Source organism: Puma concolor, chromosome B2 (assembly GCF_028749965.1).
Source record: "Puma concolor isolate L17-30 chromosome B2, mPumCon1.1.hap2, whole genome shotgun sequence".
In the NCBI taxonomy this organism is placed as follows: Eukaryota; Metazoa; Chordata; class Mammalia; order Carnivora; family Felidae; genus Puma; species Puma concolor.
The window spans coordinates 130,203,876-130,223,246 of record NC_141671.1 but is presented as its reverse complement, the minus strand read 5'-3'; the positions used below and the strand labels follow the sequence as shown (position 1 = coordinate 130,223,246).

General features: G+C 40.6%; 1 protein-coding gene across 4 annotated transcripts in view; it reads right to left on the bottom strand.

Annotated features, from left to right (window-relative positions):
- ADGRG6 (adhesion G protein-coupled receptor G6) overlaps nt 1–18,859 on the bottom strand; it is a 143,835-nt gene extending 124,976 nt beyond the window's left edge. Inside the window, exons 1-2 of one of the 4 annotated variants that reach the window (XM_086708017.1) lie at nt 18,067–18,859; nt 10,247–10,347 (exon numbers count right to left, since the gene is read on the bottom strand). In XM_086708017.1, coding sequence (XP_086564143.1) covers nt 10,247–10,347; nt 18,067–18,068 — 103 coding nt within the window. In that variant the 5' untranslated portion in view covers nt 18,069–18,859. Of the gene's footprint in view, nt 1–10,246; nt 10,348–17,631; nt 17,770–18,066 lie in introns of those variants that run through there. The other 3 variants (XM_086708021.1, XM_086708019.1, XM_086708018.1) reach the window with 3 other exon arrangements.
- Nucleotides 18,860–19,371: the final 512 nt, after the last annotated feature.

The window sequence follows — 19,371 nt, the reverse complement described above, 5'->3', positions numbered from 1 at the left end:
AAAATAAAATTTTTTTAACGTTTTATTTATTTTTGAGACAGGGAGAGACAGAGCATGAACAGGGGAGGGTCAGAGAGAGGGAGACACAGAATCTAAAACAGGCTCCAGGCTCTGAGCTGTCAGCACACAGCCTGACGCAGGGCTCGAACTCACGGACTGCGAGGTCGTGACCTGAGCCGAAGTCGGCCGCTTAACCGACTGAGCCACCCAGGCGCCCCAGAAGACACAGTTTTAGCATCGCTCCCTCCATGAAAACTTTTCTGAGATCTTCTCTGCTATCCCTTGATATCACCTCTGCAACTCTATTAGACCATATATCATAGTACTTCCTATTTGTCTCACGTCAGTCTCCTCATCAACAATGTCAAAAACCCCTTGACATCAAGGACCATGATTTTTCTCTAATATATATCACACACACACACACACACACACACACACACACACACACCACTCAAATATTACCATAACATATCCCTTAGTTTTTAAAAGCACTTAGGAGAAGCAATATTAACTCTGTGTTCTCTGTCTGGTATTTAAATACTACAATGCTCTCACAAATGTTTAACATATTTTAATAATATTAGCGGGAGGGGAAAGGCTCTGATTAAGAAGGTCTAACTCTTAAATCAGCTAGACTCTCCCTGCTAAGGGAAATCCCATCACAGATGGGCAGCTTGGAAAGCAGTTTAATTCATTCACTACACATTTACTGAAGACTTCTTCTGGGGCCACACAATCATAGCATTATACGTATAAACAGACAGTGCCTTAAATATAAGAAATGGTTGAAAATTCAAAGAGGACTTTCTTCTGACATCCTGACTAAAAGGTGCAGACCTCTCTAATACGTGTGTGAGAGATATGTAAGCAGGTCAAATGGTGAGTCATGAGAATCCTAACCAAACACCAGCAAAAGCGTCAAGGGGGAACTGGAAGGAAATGTCTGATGTCAAATTAGCAAAGGCTCCAGGAGAAAAGCCACAAACTGCATTGTTTATTGAGACATCAGTATTGGAATAGAAATGCTGTGGTCACGAGCTCCCTCCAAGTAACAGAATTTTCAGGTTCCCCTTCTAAAAAGAGATGTGATGAGCAGTCCAAGTAAAAAGCTAATGTTGACCAGCCAGGAGATGAGTGATTAAGACACAGGGTGATTAAGAGCATTCGGGACGGGTGGGGCCACAGTCCACAATGCCCTTAGTGAGCATACTTGGAGCTCATTCTCTGTAAAATACCTAACGCCAAGGCAAAATATCTTTAAAAGTCTCACTCTTCCCCCCTATAGCACAATCACTGAGGCCACCGAAATCAGCAGGACCAGAAAAATCTCATCATGTGCCTTACAATTCTGTTTGATAAAGCCAGTAATGCAGCAAAACTGGTAACCTACTCTCAATACAGGCCAGTATTCATTGTATATACCTCAGGCAAAGAGGGAAAGAAAGAAAGAAAGAAAGAAAGAAAGAAAGAAAGAAAGAAAGAAAGAAAGAAAGAAAGAGAGAGAGAGAGAGAGAGAGAAGGAAGGAAGGAAGGAAAGAAGGAAGGAAAGAAGGAAAGAAAGAAAGAAAGAAAGAGAGAGAGAGAAGGAAGGAAGGAAGGAAGGAAGGAAGGAAGGAAGGAAGGAAGGAAGGAAGGAAAGAAGGAAGGAAAGAAGGAAGGAAAGAAGGAAAGAAAGAAAGAAAGAAGGAAGGAAAGAAAGAAAGAAAGAGAAAGAACTGTGAATGTGTTTAAAAGCAGTGATTAATATTACCATTCAGACTGTTTTCTTTTTTCAGATCTGTAATTTCACTCTGACAATACTCTTTCAAGTTTTGACCAGGTAAAGAAATCTTCTAAAAAGATCTCTTTGTTTAGAGATTTGCAAAAAGTATGAAAAGTAGTTGATTCCTGTAGCTTTGCCCAGACTAATAATAGTTACTCGTGTAATTTTATAATTACAGAGAAGAAAAAGAGAACCTGATTTTTAATTGAGCAGACACAATCTATCATCTGAGCTCTAGTGTGAACAGTTCTTTATCTAAACTAGCAGCATAAGCTCAAAGCAGACTGCGTTAGAAACAACTTTTTTGACTCTTACATAAGAGTTGTATTGAAAAGAATTTTGTAAATTTTTTTTAAAAAGTGTATCATTTCTAAACCACAAGTTTAAGAGGAAGCTGATTTAAGAATGACTGCAAACTAATATTTTCACATGAAATGCATCATAATTCACCCTATTTTCCCAAGAAATGAGCTCATCTAAAAAGAGAGATTACTTGGCTATACATAATTTAAAAGATTTTTTTTGAAAAAAAAAAAAAACAAGGTAATTAGTCTTAATCATAGAAATAGGATAGTTATTGTAGCCCCCACTGGACTAATTCACTCCTCTCAGAGAGTTGGGGTTTTTTTTGTTTGTTTTGTTGTTTTTTTTTTAATTTTTTTTTCAACGTTTATTTATTTTTAAGACAGAGAGAGACAGAGCATGAACGGGGGAGGGGCAGAGAGAGGGAGACACAGAATCGGAAGCAGGCTCCAGGCTCCGAGCCATCAGCCCAGAGCCCGACGCGGGGCTCGAACTCACGGACCGTGAGATCGTGACCTGAGCCAAAGTCGGACGCCCAACCGACTGAGCCACCCAGGCGCCCTGTTTTGTTTTTTAATAGTTAGAAAGGTTTATCTGAACTGGTGATAGCCCTACCTGTGTGCTGGCAAAAGACCTTATTCTCCTTTCAGGTATTTAACTGTCTTAGTTCAGCGGAAGACAAAGGATGTTTATAATATTGTGACTTCATGCTCATTGTGGAATTAATCTGTTTTCTCATCTAACCTCTATACTTCCCTCCTTTGCTGCCCCACCCTGCAAGATATATTTACTTCTTAAATTTGGAATAAGTTCTCCCCCCCTCTTTGGTTCTTTTCCATTTTGTTCTTTTCCACATTCCTTCCTTACAGAATCCTATGACATTGCAGTCGGAGTGAGAAAGGTGTCAAAGAGCACATGTTCCACTTGCTGAAAATAAAATGAAAACTCCTTAAAGAATTATTAATTTGAAAGTTGAGGAAAATTTTGTACCTGCCAAAGTCTAGAGTTCCCACAGGCTTCTCCTGTCAGAGGGTGTTTCCTGCCTAATCTCCAGTTCCATGTAAAAATTCCCTGCTAAACTGAAAGGAAACATACACAGAGGAAACTTTTGACGTAAAACAATTAAGACTATATGTGCCTCAAAAAACTAGACACACACACACACACACACTCTCTCTATAGTTAAGCGGTAGACCAAGGGGCCCTTCAAGATTTTTAGTATCAATTCTTCTTCAGTATTAAGATTCCTTCTTTGTGTCCTGATTTCCAGAGATAAGGAATGTGAAGGATAGCTAGTTTTAGTTCTTGGCAACCAATCGCTAGGAGAGTCCTTTGGTACTTGGAGGACCAGCTCAACCGTCTTATCTTTGCTGGGAGATAAGTCCAAGTCCGTTATTACTTCCAAAGGACCACGCTTCAAATACCTGAAGACCACTACCTTACTCTGACTGACTTCAGGATTCCAAAGTAAATGTGACATTTCTCTGATTTCTGTTTTTCCGCAGGAGTTTTACTCTTTAAAACACAAAACAAATTGTTACACAAAAGCAACAATGTGGTATCCGACAAAGGACTCCAGTCTCCAGGGGCAGACCACCCCCACACAGGCTTCTCACGGCACAGGGGAGACAGAGATGCCCCGAAACGCTCCTCTGACCGCTCAAGGCTCATCACCAAGCGGCCCTGCCTGCTCTTGCTCCTGCTTACGGATTCTGTCTAAAGGACGGCAACCATGCCCAGAGACAGTGCGACCTGGCCAGGGAGCAGCAGGACTCAGCTGACTACCCTCTTTTCCTGATGCCGTCTAAGTGGGGCCCGTTTCATCAGTGGCCCCATCACGCTGCCCAGTCACGTAAAATTGTCACCGTGGTGACTAGTCATCCTCTTTCCACATCTATGTGATTGGCTTTATGACCCCAAAGTAGGATTTCATAGTTCCCTACATCAAATTCAGATCATCTCCTCAAGGGTACACATGGGAAATTATCTGGAAGATGTGTTGAGGAACTTCTGTGTACAAACTTGGGGGTTTGTTTACTCGATCACATTGGCTCCTCCAATCTCAAGTGCAGAATAAGAAAACGGCCTTTCAGCTGAAGGCAACCTAGGGACCGTAATTTGGAGCATTTTGACTCTAACTGAAAAACAAACTTTATTACTAGATAGTATAATTTTCTGTTAGTCACTTGATCATTATTCTGACTTTTTTTTTTTTTTCATTTGATGAAACAGTTTGCTGGATCGTAGGGTAGTTCTATTTTTAACTTTTTGAGGAAACTTCATACTGTTTCCAGAGTGGCTGCACCAGTTTGCATTCCCACCAACAGTGCAAGAAGGTTCCTTTTTCCACACATCGTCACCAACGCTTGTTGTTTCTGTGTTTTTGATTTCAGCCATTCTGACAGGTGACAGGTGATACCTCATTGTAGTCTTGATTTGCATTTCCCTGACGATGAGTGATTCACAGCATTATTTACAAAAGCCAAATTATAGAAGCAGCCCAAGTGTCCATTGATAGACGAATGGATAAAGAAGATATGATATGTATATTTGGTATGGTATGATACATGCTACGTATATCACAAGATGTGGGATGTATATGCATCCAACGGAGTCTTACCCAGCCATCAAAAAGAATGTCATCTCACTGTTCACAATGATGTGGATGGAGCTAGAATATATTATACTAAGTGAAATAAGTCAGTCAGAGAAAAAGAAATCCCTTACGACTTTAGTCATATGTGGAATTTAAGAAACAAAACAAATGAGCAAAGGGAAGGAGACAAAGGGAGAGGCAAGCCAAGAAACAGACTCTTAACTACTGAACAAACTGATAGTCGCCAGAGGGGAGGTGGGTTGGGAGATGGGTGAAATAGGTGATGGGGAATAAGGAGCATACTTGTCATGATGAACACTGGGTGATGCGTGGGATTGTTGAATCACTACATTGTACGCCTGAAGCTAATAGAACGGTGTATATTAACTATGCTGTAATTTATTTTTTTTAATTTTTTTTAACATTTATTTATTTTTGAGACAGAGAGAGACAGAGCATGAACGGGGGAGGGGCAGAGAGAAAGGGAGACACAGAATCCGAAACAGGCGCCAGGCTCTGAGTGGTCAGCACAGAGCCCGACGTGGGGCTCAAACTCACGGACCGTGAGATCGTGACCTGAGCTGAAGTCGGACGCTTAACCAACTGAGCCACCCAGGCGCCCCAACTATGCTGTAATTTAAAAAAAAAGAATGGTTTGCACAATCAGAACCTTATTCTTTATCTTTCAGACACATTAATAATAAAATGGCCAAAAACACATGGCAGATTTATAAAAGGATTATTTTTCTATGCATTTGAAAGCCTCTTTGACCAAATACAAAAATAGTATAAAGTGATATGCCTAACACATAAATACAGACTTCAATGTAATTGATGTTATAGAATAATTGCTTCTTCTTTGATCATGAGAAAAATCAACGAACCGCACAAGATTGCTTTTACCCAATTACCTACCTGCCTTCTAGAACTGCGCTGCGCTCTGGGCTAGAAAGTACACAATTCAGGCCAGATTGCACTTTCAAAAACATTCCCCCTTTTAGCTGTTGATCTATCACTGAGCTTTGAAATAATCTGCTGATATCATCGATTTTTCAGGAGAGAAGGGAGGCCCCTCCCTCAGCGCTCATGACTAAGGCTATCTGTATGGAAACAGGCCCCTGGTTGCTTAGGAATTCATTGGCTCTCAGCTGTTTCTGAAGCGGTAACCTTTAGTCTGCCTGAGATACCATCATTCATCTTCAGAGTCATGGAGTGTCATGCTACATAAAAAGAGGTTATTATTTGAAATACCTTTAAGAGATGCCTATCAAGTAAGGGAAGAGCCAGAGTAATGGTTACGTGTCTAACAGAAAATTGTAACATTTGTGTACATCCACAGCCTCTCTGGCCACTTTTTTTTTTTTTTAATTTTTTTTTTTTTCAACGTTTATTTATTTTTGGGACAGAGAGAGACAGAGCATGAACGGGGGAGGGGCAGAGAGAGAGGGAGACACAGAATCGGAAACAGGCTCCAGGCCCTGAGCCATCAGCCCAGAGCCTGACGCGGGGCTCGAACTCACGGACCGCGAGATCGTGACCTGGCTGAAGTCGGACGCTTAACCGACTGCGCCACCCAGGCGCCCCTCTCTGGCCATTTTTAATGTGGCTTTAAAAAAAAAAAATTATCAGATTTTCTTCTGTTTTTTTCCAAGTTATTAAAGTAACGTTCATTGTAACAAGGCAAATAATTCTGAGCTGTATAAAGTTCCATTGCCTTCTCCCTTCTCACTCCAACCTATGCTCTTGAGGGTGACCCATTGTAAAGCCTGATGTGTACATGCGTCTATGTTTTACTATAATTTTTATACAGTCTGATACAAACGTACACATACATAACACATTTCAGTTTTGTAATACAACCTATTACAAACCTGGGATACTGTTTGGCAGTTTGTTTCTTAACATTATCACTGGCATCTTTCAAAGCCAATATACACAGTTTGACCACATTGTTTGGAATGACTGCACAGTGTTTCATAGTATTAATGTAAAATAATTTACAAAATCATTCCCCTGTTGAAGAACAATGTTTACTATTACAATGTTACAGTTAACATACTGGTATATATTTCTCTACATATTATGTTTGTTTGTTTTTAAAATTTCTGTCAGATAGATACCTACACCCGGGGGAGTGATATATTAAAGAAAATACAAATTCTTAATTTTTAAACAATGTTGCCTACTTAACTCTCCCAAGGGACAGAGCCAACCATGTTAGCATGTGCCCTCTCCCCAACAAAGGTGATAATACTGGATGTGGATATTATCAACATTTCTAAATACTATAGAGCTAGTGTATTAAAAAATCATGTCTTATTGTTTTAATTTACGCTTCTGTGGGACTAGTTTCAATATTCAGCTGTAATTTGGTTGCAGTTCCTATTGAAAGTTATATTCATCACTTGTCAAGAGACCTTGCTTTTTTAAACACTGAAGGGCATAAAACTTTATACTACTTGCTTGGTAAATGCCCCGTGAAACTACAGACATTAACGTACCTAGCAGAAGACTTCTTCTTGCAATTCTATGATATGAATTGAACTAAGGATGTTATCCAAATTAAACTACGGTATTCTAATTTTTAATCTTCTCACCTAGGTGTCAACCTTAATAATCAAAAGAGGTTTTCTGCCAACCCTTTACTCTAGCTGTCATAGCCAAATTACCAAAACATTAACACTCAAGGGAGCAACCAAAATCTATAAAGATTATCACTGAAGGGTAACATGGTAAGAGAGTGAAAAGGGGCATCTTTGAATTCGGGGACAGGAAGGCTTGTCTGAGGTGGTAATGATTAAGATCTGAGTATCAAAAAAAAAAAAAGAACCAGGTGTGTGCAGTTTAGGAAGAGGAGGGTCCTAGGAAGGCATGGTCAAGAAACAGGTGGGCCAATAGGTCTAGAAAATAGTAAGGTGAAGAGGAGAACAGCAGAATGCAGTGGTATGGATTATACAGCTTGAAAGCGAAGTAGATTTGGGGATAGGAGGTAGGAATCAAGAGTCTTGTTTGCACACGTGAAGTTTGAGACCCATTTTAGATATATATAAGCAACCATAGAGGTGACTCCAGGGTCAAGGAAGGGGCCAGGGCTGACAAACTGGATTTGGCATCAAGATGCCATTAAAAGCCACTGGACTCCAAAAGATCACATAGGGGTCACGCAGAGAAGTGAAAGAGTCAGAGGGTGCATACACTGTGATACAACATCACAGTTAAGCACCACACGGTCTTCAAAAATACAGGTAATTCAGAGTTACCCTAGGACTTAAAGACAGGACTCTGAATATAACATACATCTCAAGTTTTGATATGCATTATTTTAGGGAAACTTACATTGAGTTGTAAGGCAAACATTTTATATTAAAATGCCAATAATAATCCCTAACGTATTTTTTGTGGTATCAGATCCTCACGGGTAAAGTGGTGGCATTGTGAGTGAGTCATGGTTCCAGATAAATAGGTAGAAAGTGTTCTGGCTTCATGAGTAAACACAGATATTGTCTGTCACAAAGCCTTACGTGATACACATAAAGTGTGGAGTAATGAAAGGAAGTTTTAAAAAAGATTTGTGTGAGACAGTAACTTAAAAACAAATGTAAGGACTTTGTTTCCCAAGACCCTGATAACGAGTGCCTCCTTCAATTCTGCAACCTAGGTGCTTCCCTTGCCTCATCCAAGCCCCAGTCAGCTGACTCCTTTTAATTAGTCTGAGAACATGTGTTTCATTTCATTTATTCCAGTGATTAAAATGGTGAATGTGGATATATCAATTAAAACACTGACATGAAAATAAAAGTCTCAATTTAAGGTTTGAAGGAGCCTTGAAAATTGACAAATGCCATGACCTAACACAAATGAAAGTAACTAGACTTCAACTAATTTTAATCTCATAACTTACTTCACATCATGTGATGGGTTCTTGGTGAGTCACTTTTGAAAGCTAAGAAAAAGCTAAACACTGTAACCAAAGAAATCCAATGTATATTTAATTTTCAGTTCTCCTCACAAGTTTTTTTTCCTCTTTTGGCAATGAAAGTAAAACAAAGAAAGAGTGGCTTTATCATGGAATTGAAACAAATACACACACAAAAAAAGAAACTTCAAAGAATCTGTTTTGTTTTGAGGCCATTAAACCACGTGCCAGGAATTTTCCGAGTAGCTGAAACTCTTAAAATACTTGATGGCTTGCAAAGAAATATAAGTTGAATTTCTTATATTAAATATAAGTTGAATTTCTTATATTAAATATAAGAAATTATATTTAATAATATAATTATAATAAGAATTATATATAAATAAATAATATATATAAATATAAGAAATTATATTTAATAATATAATTATAATAAGAATTATATTTCTTATATTAAATATAGGTTGAATTTCTTAACCTGTGAATAAACAATTTTAGAGTAATCTATTTTCATGATTCATTAAACGTATTGTTGGGGCGCCTGGGTGGCGCAGTCGGTTAAGTGTCCGACTTCAGCCAGGTCACGATCTCGCGGTCCGTGAGTTCGAGCCCCGCGTCGGGCTCTGGGCTGATGGCTCAGAGCCTGGAGCCTGTTTCCGATTCTGTGTCTCCCTCTCTCTCTCTGCCCCTCCCCCGTTCATGCTCTGTCTCTCTCTGTCCCAAAAATAAATAAAAACGTTGAAAAAAAATTTTTTTTTAAAATAAACGTATTGTTTATAATGTATAGATATATAACATAAATATGGAATGTATAAAACTTTGATTAAGCACATGTAATACATAACACTATATGAGTAACAATTTTCCTCTAAAAACAAGTATGGTAAACTGAATGAATACAGCAATTACAGAAAAAAAGAGTAAAAGAAAATGGACCTAAGAGAAATGCAGCTTGCTCAGGAACAAAACCAGATAATGAAGAAACAGTTAACTTTTAAACATCACTCCCATTCCTCAGGTTCTGATTGGCTCATTCATACAATTAGCTGACGATAGAAAATGTAGCTTGCAACCATAACTAAAAGGACCTTATTTCAAAGTTCAGAAAAAAACTGTAATTACACAGATTTGATATTTTTATTCCAAAAATACTGTAATTAAAATTAACTTTTTCATATCCTTTTAGGCTAGCTAAATAAACCTCACGACCTAAAAACTTAATTTCAAATTCCTATCTCATGCTGCAACATGGTAAGAAAATCGGGATAAATAAAAACAGTAAAGTCTTTACTTTCCATAAATGATTCTATGAAAACTTGAAAAGAGAAAGAATTGAATATTGTATATTTATTCAATGGTAGAAGAAACAGCTAGTACATTTTTAATGTCAGATATGTAGCTATCTCATCATTCAATATGGGCTACACAAATAAATAAAGCTAAAAGAAATGCAGCAAAGATTAAAGAAATACACTCATTAGAAAACAGAACAATGATCAAAGTCATACTATTCATACAGAAGTCAGAGAGGCCATGGGCAGTAAAAGCCTGTAAGGACCGAAATGGAAACAGAAAAAGATAACAAATAAATGAATAGCACACTGAAACTAAAAGCAATGTGACCACTCTTAAATTCAGGGTTTGAAAGAGAAAGGGTCTTACTCACCTGAAAGAGGAACATACACAAGACACAGAGCTATGAAGAACGGAAGAGAACTTGGCTTCCATTTCCAACGACAGTTCCACATTTGATCTGAGTGAATCATCCTGCAATGGAAGAAAGCAACCATCAGGACATTCAGCATCCAGTAAGGCAGTAGGACAATAACAGTCAAAGTGCAGGTTTTCAGCAGAGATTGGAAAAAAGCAATCGTTATACAATAGGCGGTTTCCCAATGAAGGTGGGGAAATATTCAGATAATTCAAATTCATTAATCAAAAAATAAAGCATTTTCAGCTTCAACCTTCAGCATCACCAGTCACATGCCCATCTTACCCCAGAGGATTTTTATATCAACCTCTCCTATAATCTCCCAAAAATGTAGACTTCATGGAAATGCTTTCATTTTATGACATCTGCTGTGTTACAAATGGAAACAATTTAAAATAAAAATAAGGTGCCCAATTGCCTTCTTTCCCTTAAAATTAAGCAACGAAGGGGAGCCTGAATGGCTTAGTTGCTTAGGTGTCCGACTTTGGCTCAGGTCATGATCTCACGATTCGTGAATTCAAGCCCCACACCGGGCTCTGTGCTGACAGCTCAGAGCCTGGAGCCTGCTACAGATTCTGTGTCTCCCACTCTCTCTGCCCCTCCCTGGCTGGCTCTCTCTCTCTCTCTCTCTCTCTCTCTCTCAAAGATAAATAAACATTAAAAAATTATTTTAAATTAAGCAATGAAGCATTAACATCCAAAAAGAATAACTACTTTGTACATGATAGCTATCAATGTTTTCAAGTGGCTACCAAACACCAAGTATTATAGAAACTACAATTAACTCTACAGTGGTCTCGTCTTTAAACTCAAAATTGCACCTACCAATAATTTAGACAGGAGCATCCATATTATCTTGGCTTAAAACAGTGGTATGAAACCTTTCATTGACTCAGCTCCATCAAAAGAGACAAGTCAGTGAATGGGGCAGCAAGCCACCATAAGGGCCCACAAAAGGACTGGTTAGCAAGAGAGCCATGAAGCAGGAAAATGGTTACGTAGCAGTAAAACAAAAACAATAACAAAAACAAAAACTCCTGATCTTAAAAGTCTCTAAAGGGAGTTTCCATGGTTCCAGGTGACAGTTGAGAATCTTTTTTTTATTTCTAAAAAGAGAAACAACTAATCAGATACTTTAGGATCACAGTAATACCTTCTTTACCTGAAGGTTGCTTATCTGGAGTAAAACACGTCATACTAATCACAAAACCAGATACGCAGGGAAGGAAATACTCAAAGGAGAAAAAAATAGACATCAAATGATTTCTGCACTTGCCTCAAGCCTCGTTCCCAGTCCATCCTTTACTGTTAGAGACCACCTACATAGCAAGGCGAACAGGCTCCAGAGTGAGCTGGACCAGGGTTTGCTACTTGTAAACTATGCACCCCTTTGGAAATGTACTTGACCTTCCTGCACTTCCAACTTTCCACCTGTAAAACAGAAACTCCAATCCACAGAGCTGCTGGATGATGAAATCAGAGCATGTCTTTTGAGAACAGTGCCTGACACTTGCCTAGCAAGTGCTCAACAAATATTAGCTATTATTGTTACTACTACCCTGGGCATTCTAATGTAAGTATGGTTACTCTGTCCACAGTAAAATCAAAAGAAAAGCCTTAAACAAGAATGGACCATAGGATGTTTTAAACTAACACCAATCAATTGACTTTGTGACTACTTCTGGATCACCTGGGAACAGAAATGAAATGGATTACTCATGCCTGCCATTAATCCAGAAATTCTGAGCGGTACCTGATACTCATGCCATGTTTTTATATTCGCCCAATTAGAATTTCTAGCATCACTTGGTTCCTAATGGAAATTCTAAACCAGGTAAAGCTTAAGATCTGAGGAGTAGTTTTCTGTATGGAGGGTATGTTTTAAAATACATCCATCCAAAATACTTGAAATTTGAAGCAATGTTACTGCTTATGGGAAGCAATATGCCACAGTACATCATAATAATATAATAAGAACGGATGTAAGCTTTGGAATAGCACAGAGTTACAACCTGGTGCCTCAATTTATTGTGTGACTTTAGAGGCAAGTCCTTAAAATGCTGAGACTATTTTCTCTTCTGTGTATAGGATGTCATCCATCGAAAAGACAGAGTCACTACTGCATGGCACTTAGTAAGTGTTTTAAAAAGGGGAGATGATAAACTTCTATCACATGAAAGCCTCACTCGTTTGGAAGAATGGGTCCATTCATTTTGGATGAATGAGGTGTTTCCCATTCAGGTCATGGATGAATTAGCATGCTTCTAAAACAAACAAACAAACAAACACAATTATATATTCAAAGAAGTTTAGAGCTGGGAATATCAAAGATGAAGTCTAACCTTCACATCCCACAGAGGAGGAAACTGAGGCCCAGAAACATAAAGGGGCAGAGCAATCAAACCTGGCTACCGGCCCTACCATTTATATTTGAGAATATCAGCTCGAGAGAACTCCCAGCCTCTTAATCGCTACGGCACATGACAATTTTCCTTCGTCAATACTTGGAGAATGGTCTCCTCTCAAATTTATGTGCTCTCTAAAAAATCCTCAAGGAGGGTCTCCTGGGTGGCTCATTCGGTTAAGCATACAACTCTTGATTCCGGCTCTGGTCATGAACTCACAGTTCGTGAGTTCAAGCTCCACGTTGGGCTCCAAACTCAGAGTACGAAGCCTGCTTGGAGTTCTCTCTCCCTCTCTTTCTTCCCCTGCCTCTCTCATGCTCTCTCTCTCAAAATAAATATATAAACTTAAAAAAAAATCCTTAAGGAATCATCTTTGTTAGCTTGGCAACATTGAGTATTATTTCGTAACGCAACTTTCTTTTGCTATAACAGGTTCTTATTTAGGGATTCCGTAGTCAATCCTGAAGCTGTATCCTTTCAGACAACAGCTGCAAATAATGACCAAGGGCTTCATGCATTCTGGTTCCCAAGACTCCATCACTTCATATTGAAAAGGAACCCAGCACAAGGCAAGCACTCGTAACCAAAGTTAAACCTCATGACTGGTCAACTTTCATCCACTTGACTGTTTACTGAAGAACAGAAACAAACAAATTAAGAATAGAACAGAGGAAGGAAAGCACTATGTGTCTTCTCAGGGGATCACTTAGCAAAGACACATCCCTGAGATTTAAATAACTTTCTCACAAGAACGGAAAATCCAGATCAGGGTTACTAAGGTTCTAAATAGGAGCTACAAAAAAATATAATACAATCTTGTATTACTTGAGTCGTAGCCTCAAAGTTCTGTTGAAGAGACCAAGAACATTTTTAAGTAAAGGAGAGTCCTACATAGACTTCTGTCACCTGAAAACCATCTAAGCATGAAATTTAAATCCAAGCAATAAAACCTATCATTTCACAGGCAAGAAAAAAGAAAGTACAATACTAAACAACTTGCCCAAGATCACATAATCAGTGGTGCGAGAGCTAACACATCCCGATGCCACCTGGCTTCCAATTCACCTGTCCCTGAGAACCAAGACACGTCCATTGCAACCTTGCTCCACTTTTCAATCGGCACAGGCCACAACATACAATATGTTTGAGTCCTATTTCAGGAACTTTAGAACCTAACCCTGTTATTGAATTGTTGTTAATGTCAGAATGACCCCTTATGAACGTGACTCAATCCAAACGCATCACTGAAATAATCTGTAGTCTAGAAAACTGAACATCTTCCACCTTTTCACTCCTTAAAAGTCCAATTTAAGGAGAAATTGATGAAGAAAATTTAAAATCAGTGGAGAAATTGACACGGCACTAATTCTATCATTACTAGCAATAGTCAGAATTACAGATTATTCCTCAGATCCCAACTGTATTTCTATGTCAAATCTTTTCACAAAGGACCGCGAGGAGTGGCAAAGAAAGTACCTTAATTCTTCTAGAATGAAAAGAATAGAATTTGGTTCATTCAAGTCTAAGCAGAATTGTATTTCTCCTTTTGGTTAAAGATCATGTTCCTGATCTCAAGCAATGAACAAAAAGAAAAAGTGCTATTCTATCACTCAAGTTCTTTTATTAAGTTTGGCTCATCCCCATTTCAAAAAGGTAGAAAGGTTTATTCTTCAAATCTGCACAAATCTTGACTCTTATGTGAGCAGAAGCATCCACTGCACCATGGCTTGTACCCCGGGTGAAATTAAAAGGCAACCCTGAGAAACACACATAGACTCCATGTAAAACTAGGACTATCTGAAAAAAGGATAGCGTATCAATCTCCTGGTTGTGATACTATATTACAGTCTTGCAAAACATTACCACTGGGAGAAACTGGGTAAAAGGTACATAGGATCTCTACCATTTCATCCAGCTGCCTGTAAATCGACAAATATCTCAATAAAATGTTCAATTTAAAAAGTAAACCCTGAAGCCCTGGCATATATAACTTACTTTCAGATGATTCAGGCAAAATATTGTGGTGCATGTACGGAGAGGGGAGGGTGGAGGGAAGAGGAGAGGATGGACAATAAAACAAATGGGATAAACATTTATACTAAGTGATTCCACATTAAAGAATATACATGCGCTCTTTGTATTATTCTTGCAACTTTTATGAAGGTTTAAAATGCTTTATTTTTTTAAAATGTTGATTTATTTACTTCGAGAGAGAGAGGGAAAGAGGGAGCAAATGCACATGCCTGAGTGGGGGAGGGGCAGAGCGAGAGCGAGACAGAGAGAATCCCAAGCAGGTTCCACGCTGTCAGCAGAGAGCCTGATGCTGGGCTCGAACTCAAGAACCGTGAGACCATGACCTGAGTGGAAATCAAGAGTCGTAAGCTTAACCCACTGAGCCACCCAGGCATCCCAGTTTAAAATCATTTCCAAATATGTAAACACACCCACACACATTTACACTGAAGTGTATCCATGTTTATCTCATGACACTCCCATCAGTATGAGTGCCTTAGTCATTGCCAGTTTGGTAGAAGTAGCATCTCATTTGGGTTTCCTTTATTTGGACTGGCGTGTTCAAATTGTTTTTGTAGTTGTCAATCACAATAGGAATATTTTTCTTCCTAATTTGTGGTTTCTTTTTACAAATGCTATACTAAATATGCTAAGCTTTTGTCATATTCACTATAAATATTTTAAATACAGTAATCTTGAATGCCCTAGGCATTCCAAATAATTGCAGCCTGAGTGATGCTTGTAAAGGAAAGTGAGATGATACTCAGGTAACCAGGCTCAAGTTTTATTGGTGTTTTAGTTACCACTGAAATGTCCTTTACATGCTGTCACCCCAGTCACTAAGTGTGCATCTTAATGCCATCCAATATAGATAATGCAATAACGCTATCCCACCAGAAGTGAAATGGAAAGATACAGGTTTTTGCCCAAGCATGCCACACACATTGAACAAAGCCTTATTCTATTTAGTCTAAAGTCTAAATAGTCTCTAGAAACTTTTAATCATCCCATCAGAAATATAAACTCTGGAAGAGATGGGCAGTTAGAAAAATGGTCAAGTTTAAGGAAGTAGTTGTCAGTTTATTTTTAATGTATAAACTGATTCTCTTTCAAATCATTATTTCCAGAAATCAGAGTGACGTGTCCAGTTAGGCAGTAAAACTACAAGCTTCTAATATTTCCCATAAGCCAAGAGACAATAGCCTCATTCACCATTCACATTGGAAAAGCACAGTGTCATGTAATTTATATAAGCCATAAATGGAACAGGAGTTTCATGCAGCCTGAGATCAGTTAACACAAGTCTTGCTAAATCTACTAAATTTCTTAGGATATGAAAAATATGTAGTCAGTACAACTCCAAATATATTTATGAAGTCTATAACTTCATAACTTGAATGTAAGAATATATTAACATTCTCCCCCCACAGAGTAGGCAGAAAATACCTTAGTTTGTGTGCTTGAACCCATTAAAATAAAAATTTAAAAGATAATATCGTTTGTGTTCCCCATTTTAGCATTTTTCAACAAGACAGTAAGAACGTTTGCTTTGGAAAGGTTGGTATTATTTCCATATATTCTAACATACTAATATCTAAAAAGAATCAGATCATCTCAAACCATTCCATATGAATTATAAACAGCAAAATGGAAAAAAGAAACCATTTTGATCTGGCAAGACATGGAAAAACTTTCAGACAGAATAGCTCCATAAAGAAACTCAAATCAGGGTATTAAACTATATTTTATGTGATTAAATGTTCATAATTTGACTCTCTATGACATAAGAGTTTCTAAACATGTGGAATTCAAATGGAGTAAATAACTTAATTTCGTGAAGAAATTTTTACAATACCTGTGGATCAGTTTCATGTTATATTTAAAAAATTGGTATTCATACGTTTATTTCATTTCCCCTAAGATCTAAATTACCTAGGAAAGCTGAAGGAAGCTAGACAAATACCTGCTGTTAAAAGCCTTCCTATATTTTTAGGAAAAACTGAAGTTTAACACAAATTCACATTCATTCAAAATGTGTCGCCTGTATATGAGAACAAGTCTCCTGTGAGCCTGTTGGCTGCATCTCAAAATAAATTATTTCAGGTTGCACCTCGCTGAATCCACTGGCATAAATGAAACCCTAAAATTCACAGGTGTGGATTTACCGCACACGCACTTTTAATAAAAATAAGTAGTTCTTTTCTAATTCTACTGCTAACCACCAGGAACAGAGGGGCAGAGGGCTAGGCTTGTGGGTACTACACTTCCTGTTTTAAAAATGCTGGGTAGAAGTTGCAAGGAAGGGAAAGACAGGGCCTGAGGCGCAAGTCTCTACCCAGGTATTAAGCTGAAAGAGGAAATTATGATGGAAACACATCAGGATCCGGTAGCTGGAGGAGGGAGGATGAATATCAACTTCTAGAAACTCTTGGATGTTAGTGGAAGGGAGTAAAATGTCAGCGTATCTGCCCAAGATTAAGTAAAACATCAGAGGGAAAATTACATATTACAAGAAAAGGCAGCTTCTCAGTAAGACACAAAAACAGGGCCTTTTTAGAACTATCTTCCTTTTTTTCCATTCTGGAAGGCCCAGGCTGCGCTCAGCGGCCCTTTCGCGGGGTCGCTTGGAGAAACCTCAGAACTTCGATGGTAATTCCGTAAAATTAAAACCTTTTAGGTTTCTCTGACCCTTCATAACCCTATGTCCCCCGCTTCTAATTCCAGACAAGAAGCCTCCCACATCCCATCCCGTAAAATGACATAGTCCTTCATTACTTTTTAATCTACACAAGACAACCAAGAAACTTTTCTGCGCGTTTTTTTTTTTTTTAAACCATTCAAATAACCCAAAGATCCAAGAATAACTTCTACAGTCAAGGGTGACAATGTGTAAAGTCAACATTTTCCCGGTATAACCAGTACCTTCCAAGCCCCCAGGTGTTGATCCAGGAGTGCTCTTTCTTGGCAGGGCAAGGCCCCTGGATGGAGGAGCGATGCCGGTTACTCCTTGTTTAATTTGACTCGAAAACACGTTTTCCCCATTCTTGAAGCCCTGCCCTTTTTTATTACGCTTTACACCGCCCAAATGTGAGGTTTACCTCTCGCTGGAAAAAAAAAAAAAAAAAAAAAAAGAAAAAAAAAAAAAAAAAGGAAGCCGCACACGCAAGTCACAGCTCCGCCTGGCAATACCTGCTCGCTCCTCGGTGCCTCGGGGGTCAAACTGAAGACAAACCGGTTTATTCTGTCAATGCAGTTGAAGTCCTTGCAAAATCATTTAGTTGAGGTGGGGGGGTGGGGGGGAGGAGGTAGATACAGGTAAAGGTGTGAAGGAATTCTCAGCTGAAAGGTGAGACTTACATGTTGGCATTAAGGTCCGCAGGGGCCACACGGTCATGGTCCACAGTCCTTCCCTGGCTCTGCTGCTGCGAGCTCCCCGATGGAGACCCCGCGCGCCCCCCGCCGAGCCGCGCGCGGCTGCCCGACCCTCCTTCACGCACTTTCTGGAGAGTTCATCGGGGTTTCCCGGCAGCCACTCCACGCCCGCGCCCGGGGCGGCGCAAGGTGGAAGGCCGGCGCTGCGGAGTTCAAGTGCGGATCGCGGCGGCTAGGGGGCGGACAGGGCGGCAGGTTCCTCCTTCCAGACAAGTTTAAGAAAAGTTAGGGCGAGAAGGTGAGGGCAGGCGGGGCTGCCCCTGAGCCGGTGCTGGGTGCGCGGGCTGATCTGGGCCGCGCGCGGGTGGAGGGGTCCGACCCGGCAGGTCCTCGCCCCCGCCCGCGGGAGGCGGCACGTGGTCACCGCGCCGGGGCTCTCGTCCCCCACCCCCCCACCCCCGCCCGCGGGCCCGGGCTGCTCCCCGCGCCAGTCCGCTCGGCCCGAGCTGTGGGGGGCGGGGGGCTCAGGTGCGGCTGCCCAGGCGGCGCGCGGCGTCTGGCCGGGCCCCGCGCGGCCCTGGGGCGGCCCCAGTCTCGACGCTCCGCGGCGGGGGCCGTCCCCAAAGCGCGGCCGCCCCACCCAGGATCGCCTGCCCCGGGGCAGAGAGGGAGAAGTCCGGCTGCGGGGCGGGAGAGGCGCTCCCCCGACGGGCAGCCTGGCGCACGTTGCGGGGGCCGGGCCGGGGTGGGCGATTGGCGCCGGGCCGGGCTCTGCTCCCAGGCGGGGGAGGGGACGGGGCAGACCCGAGGTCAGCAGAAAGCCTCGAGCCCTGAATTCGGGAGACTCTGCGCAAAAAAAAAAAAAAAAAAAAAAAAAAAAAAAAAAAAAAAAAAAAAAAAAAAATGAGAAGCTCGGAATGCCGGCGGCGGCGATGTGGGCATCTGCCCGCCTGCTGGGATTCCGTGTCCCCAGCCCAGCGGGTCCCTGCGCCAAGCTCTGGGGCCGCCGGCTTCCTTCTCTCCCCTTTCCTTGTTCTTCTCTGTCCTTTTCTTCCCTGGTCTCTGCCTTTCCTTTCACCTCTCTCCTCTAGTCTTTCTTTCTTCGTTCTTCTGTTCTTTTTCTTTCTAATAATCGGAGTGAAGGGGGAGTCCGTCTGTCTTCCGAACGACCTCGGCCGCCCCATACCGGCGCCGCATCCCCTGGTCTCTGCGGGGAAAGGGGATGCTCTCCCACCACACCCTTCTCCAGGGAGGATGAAGACCGGACTTAGGAAGAGGCCGAGAAGGCGG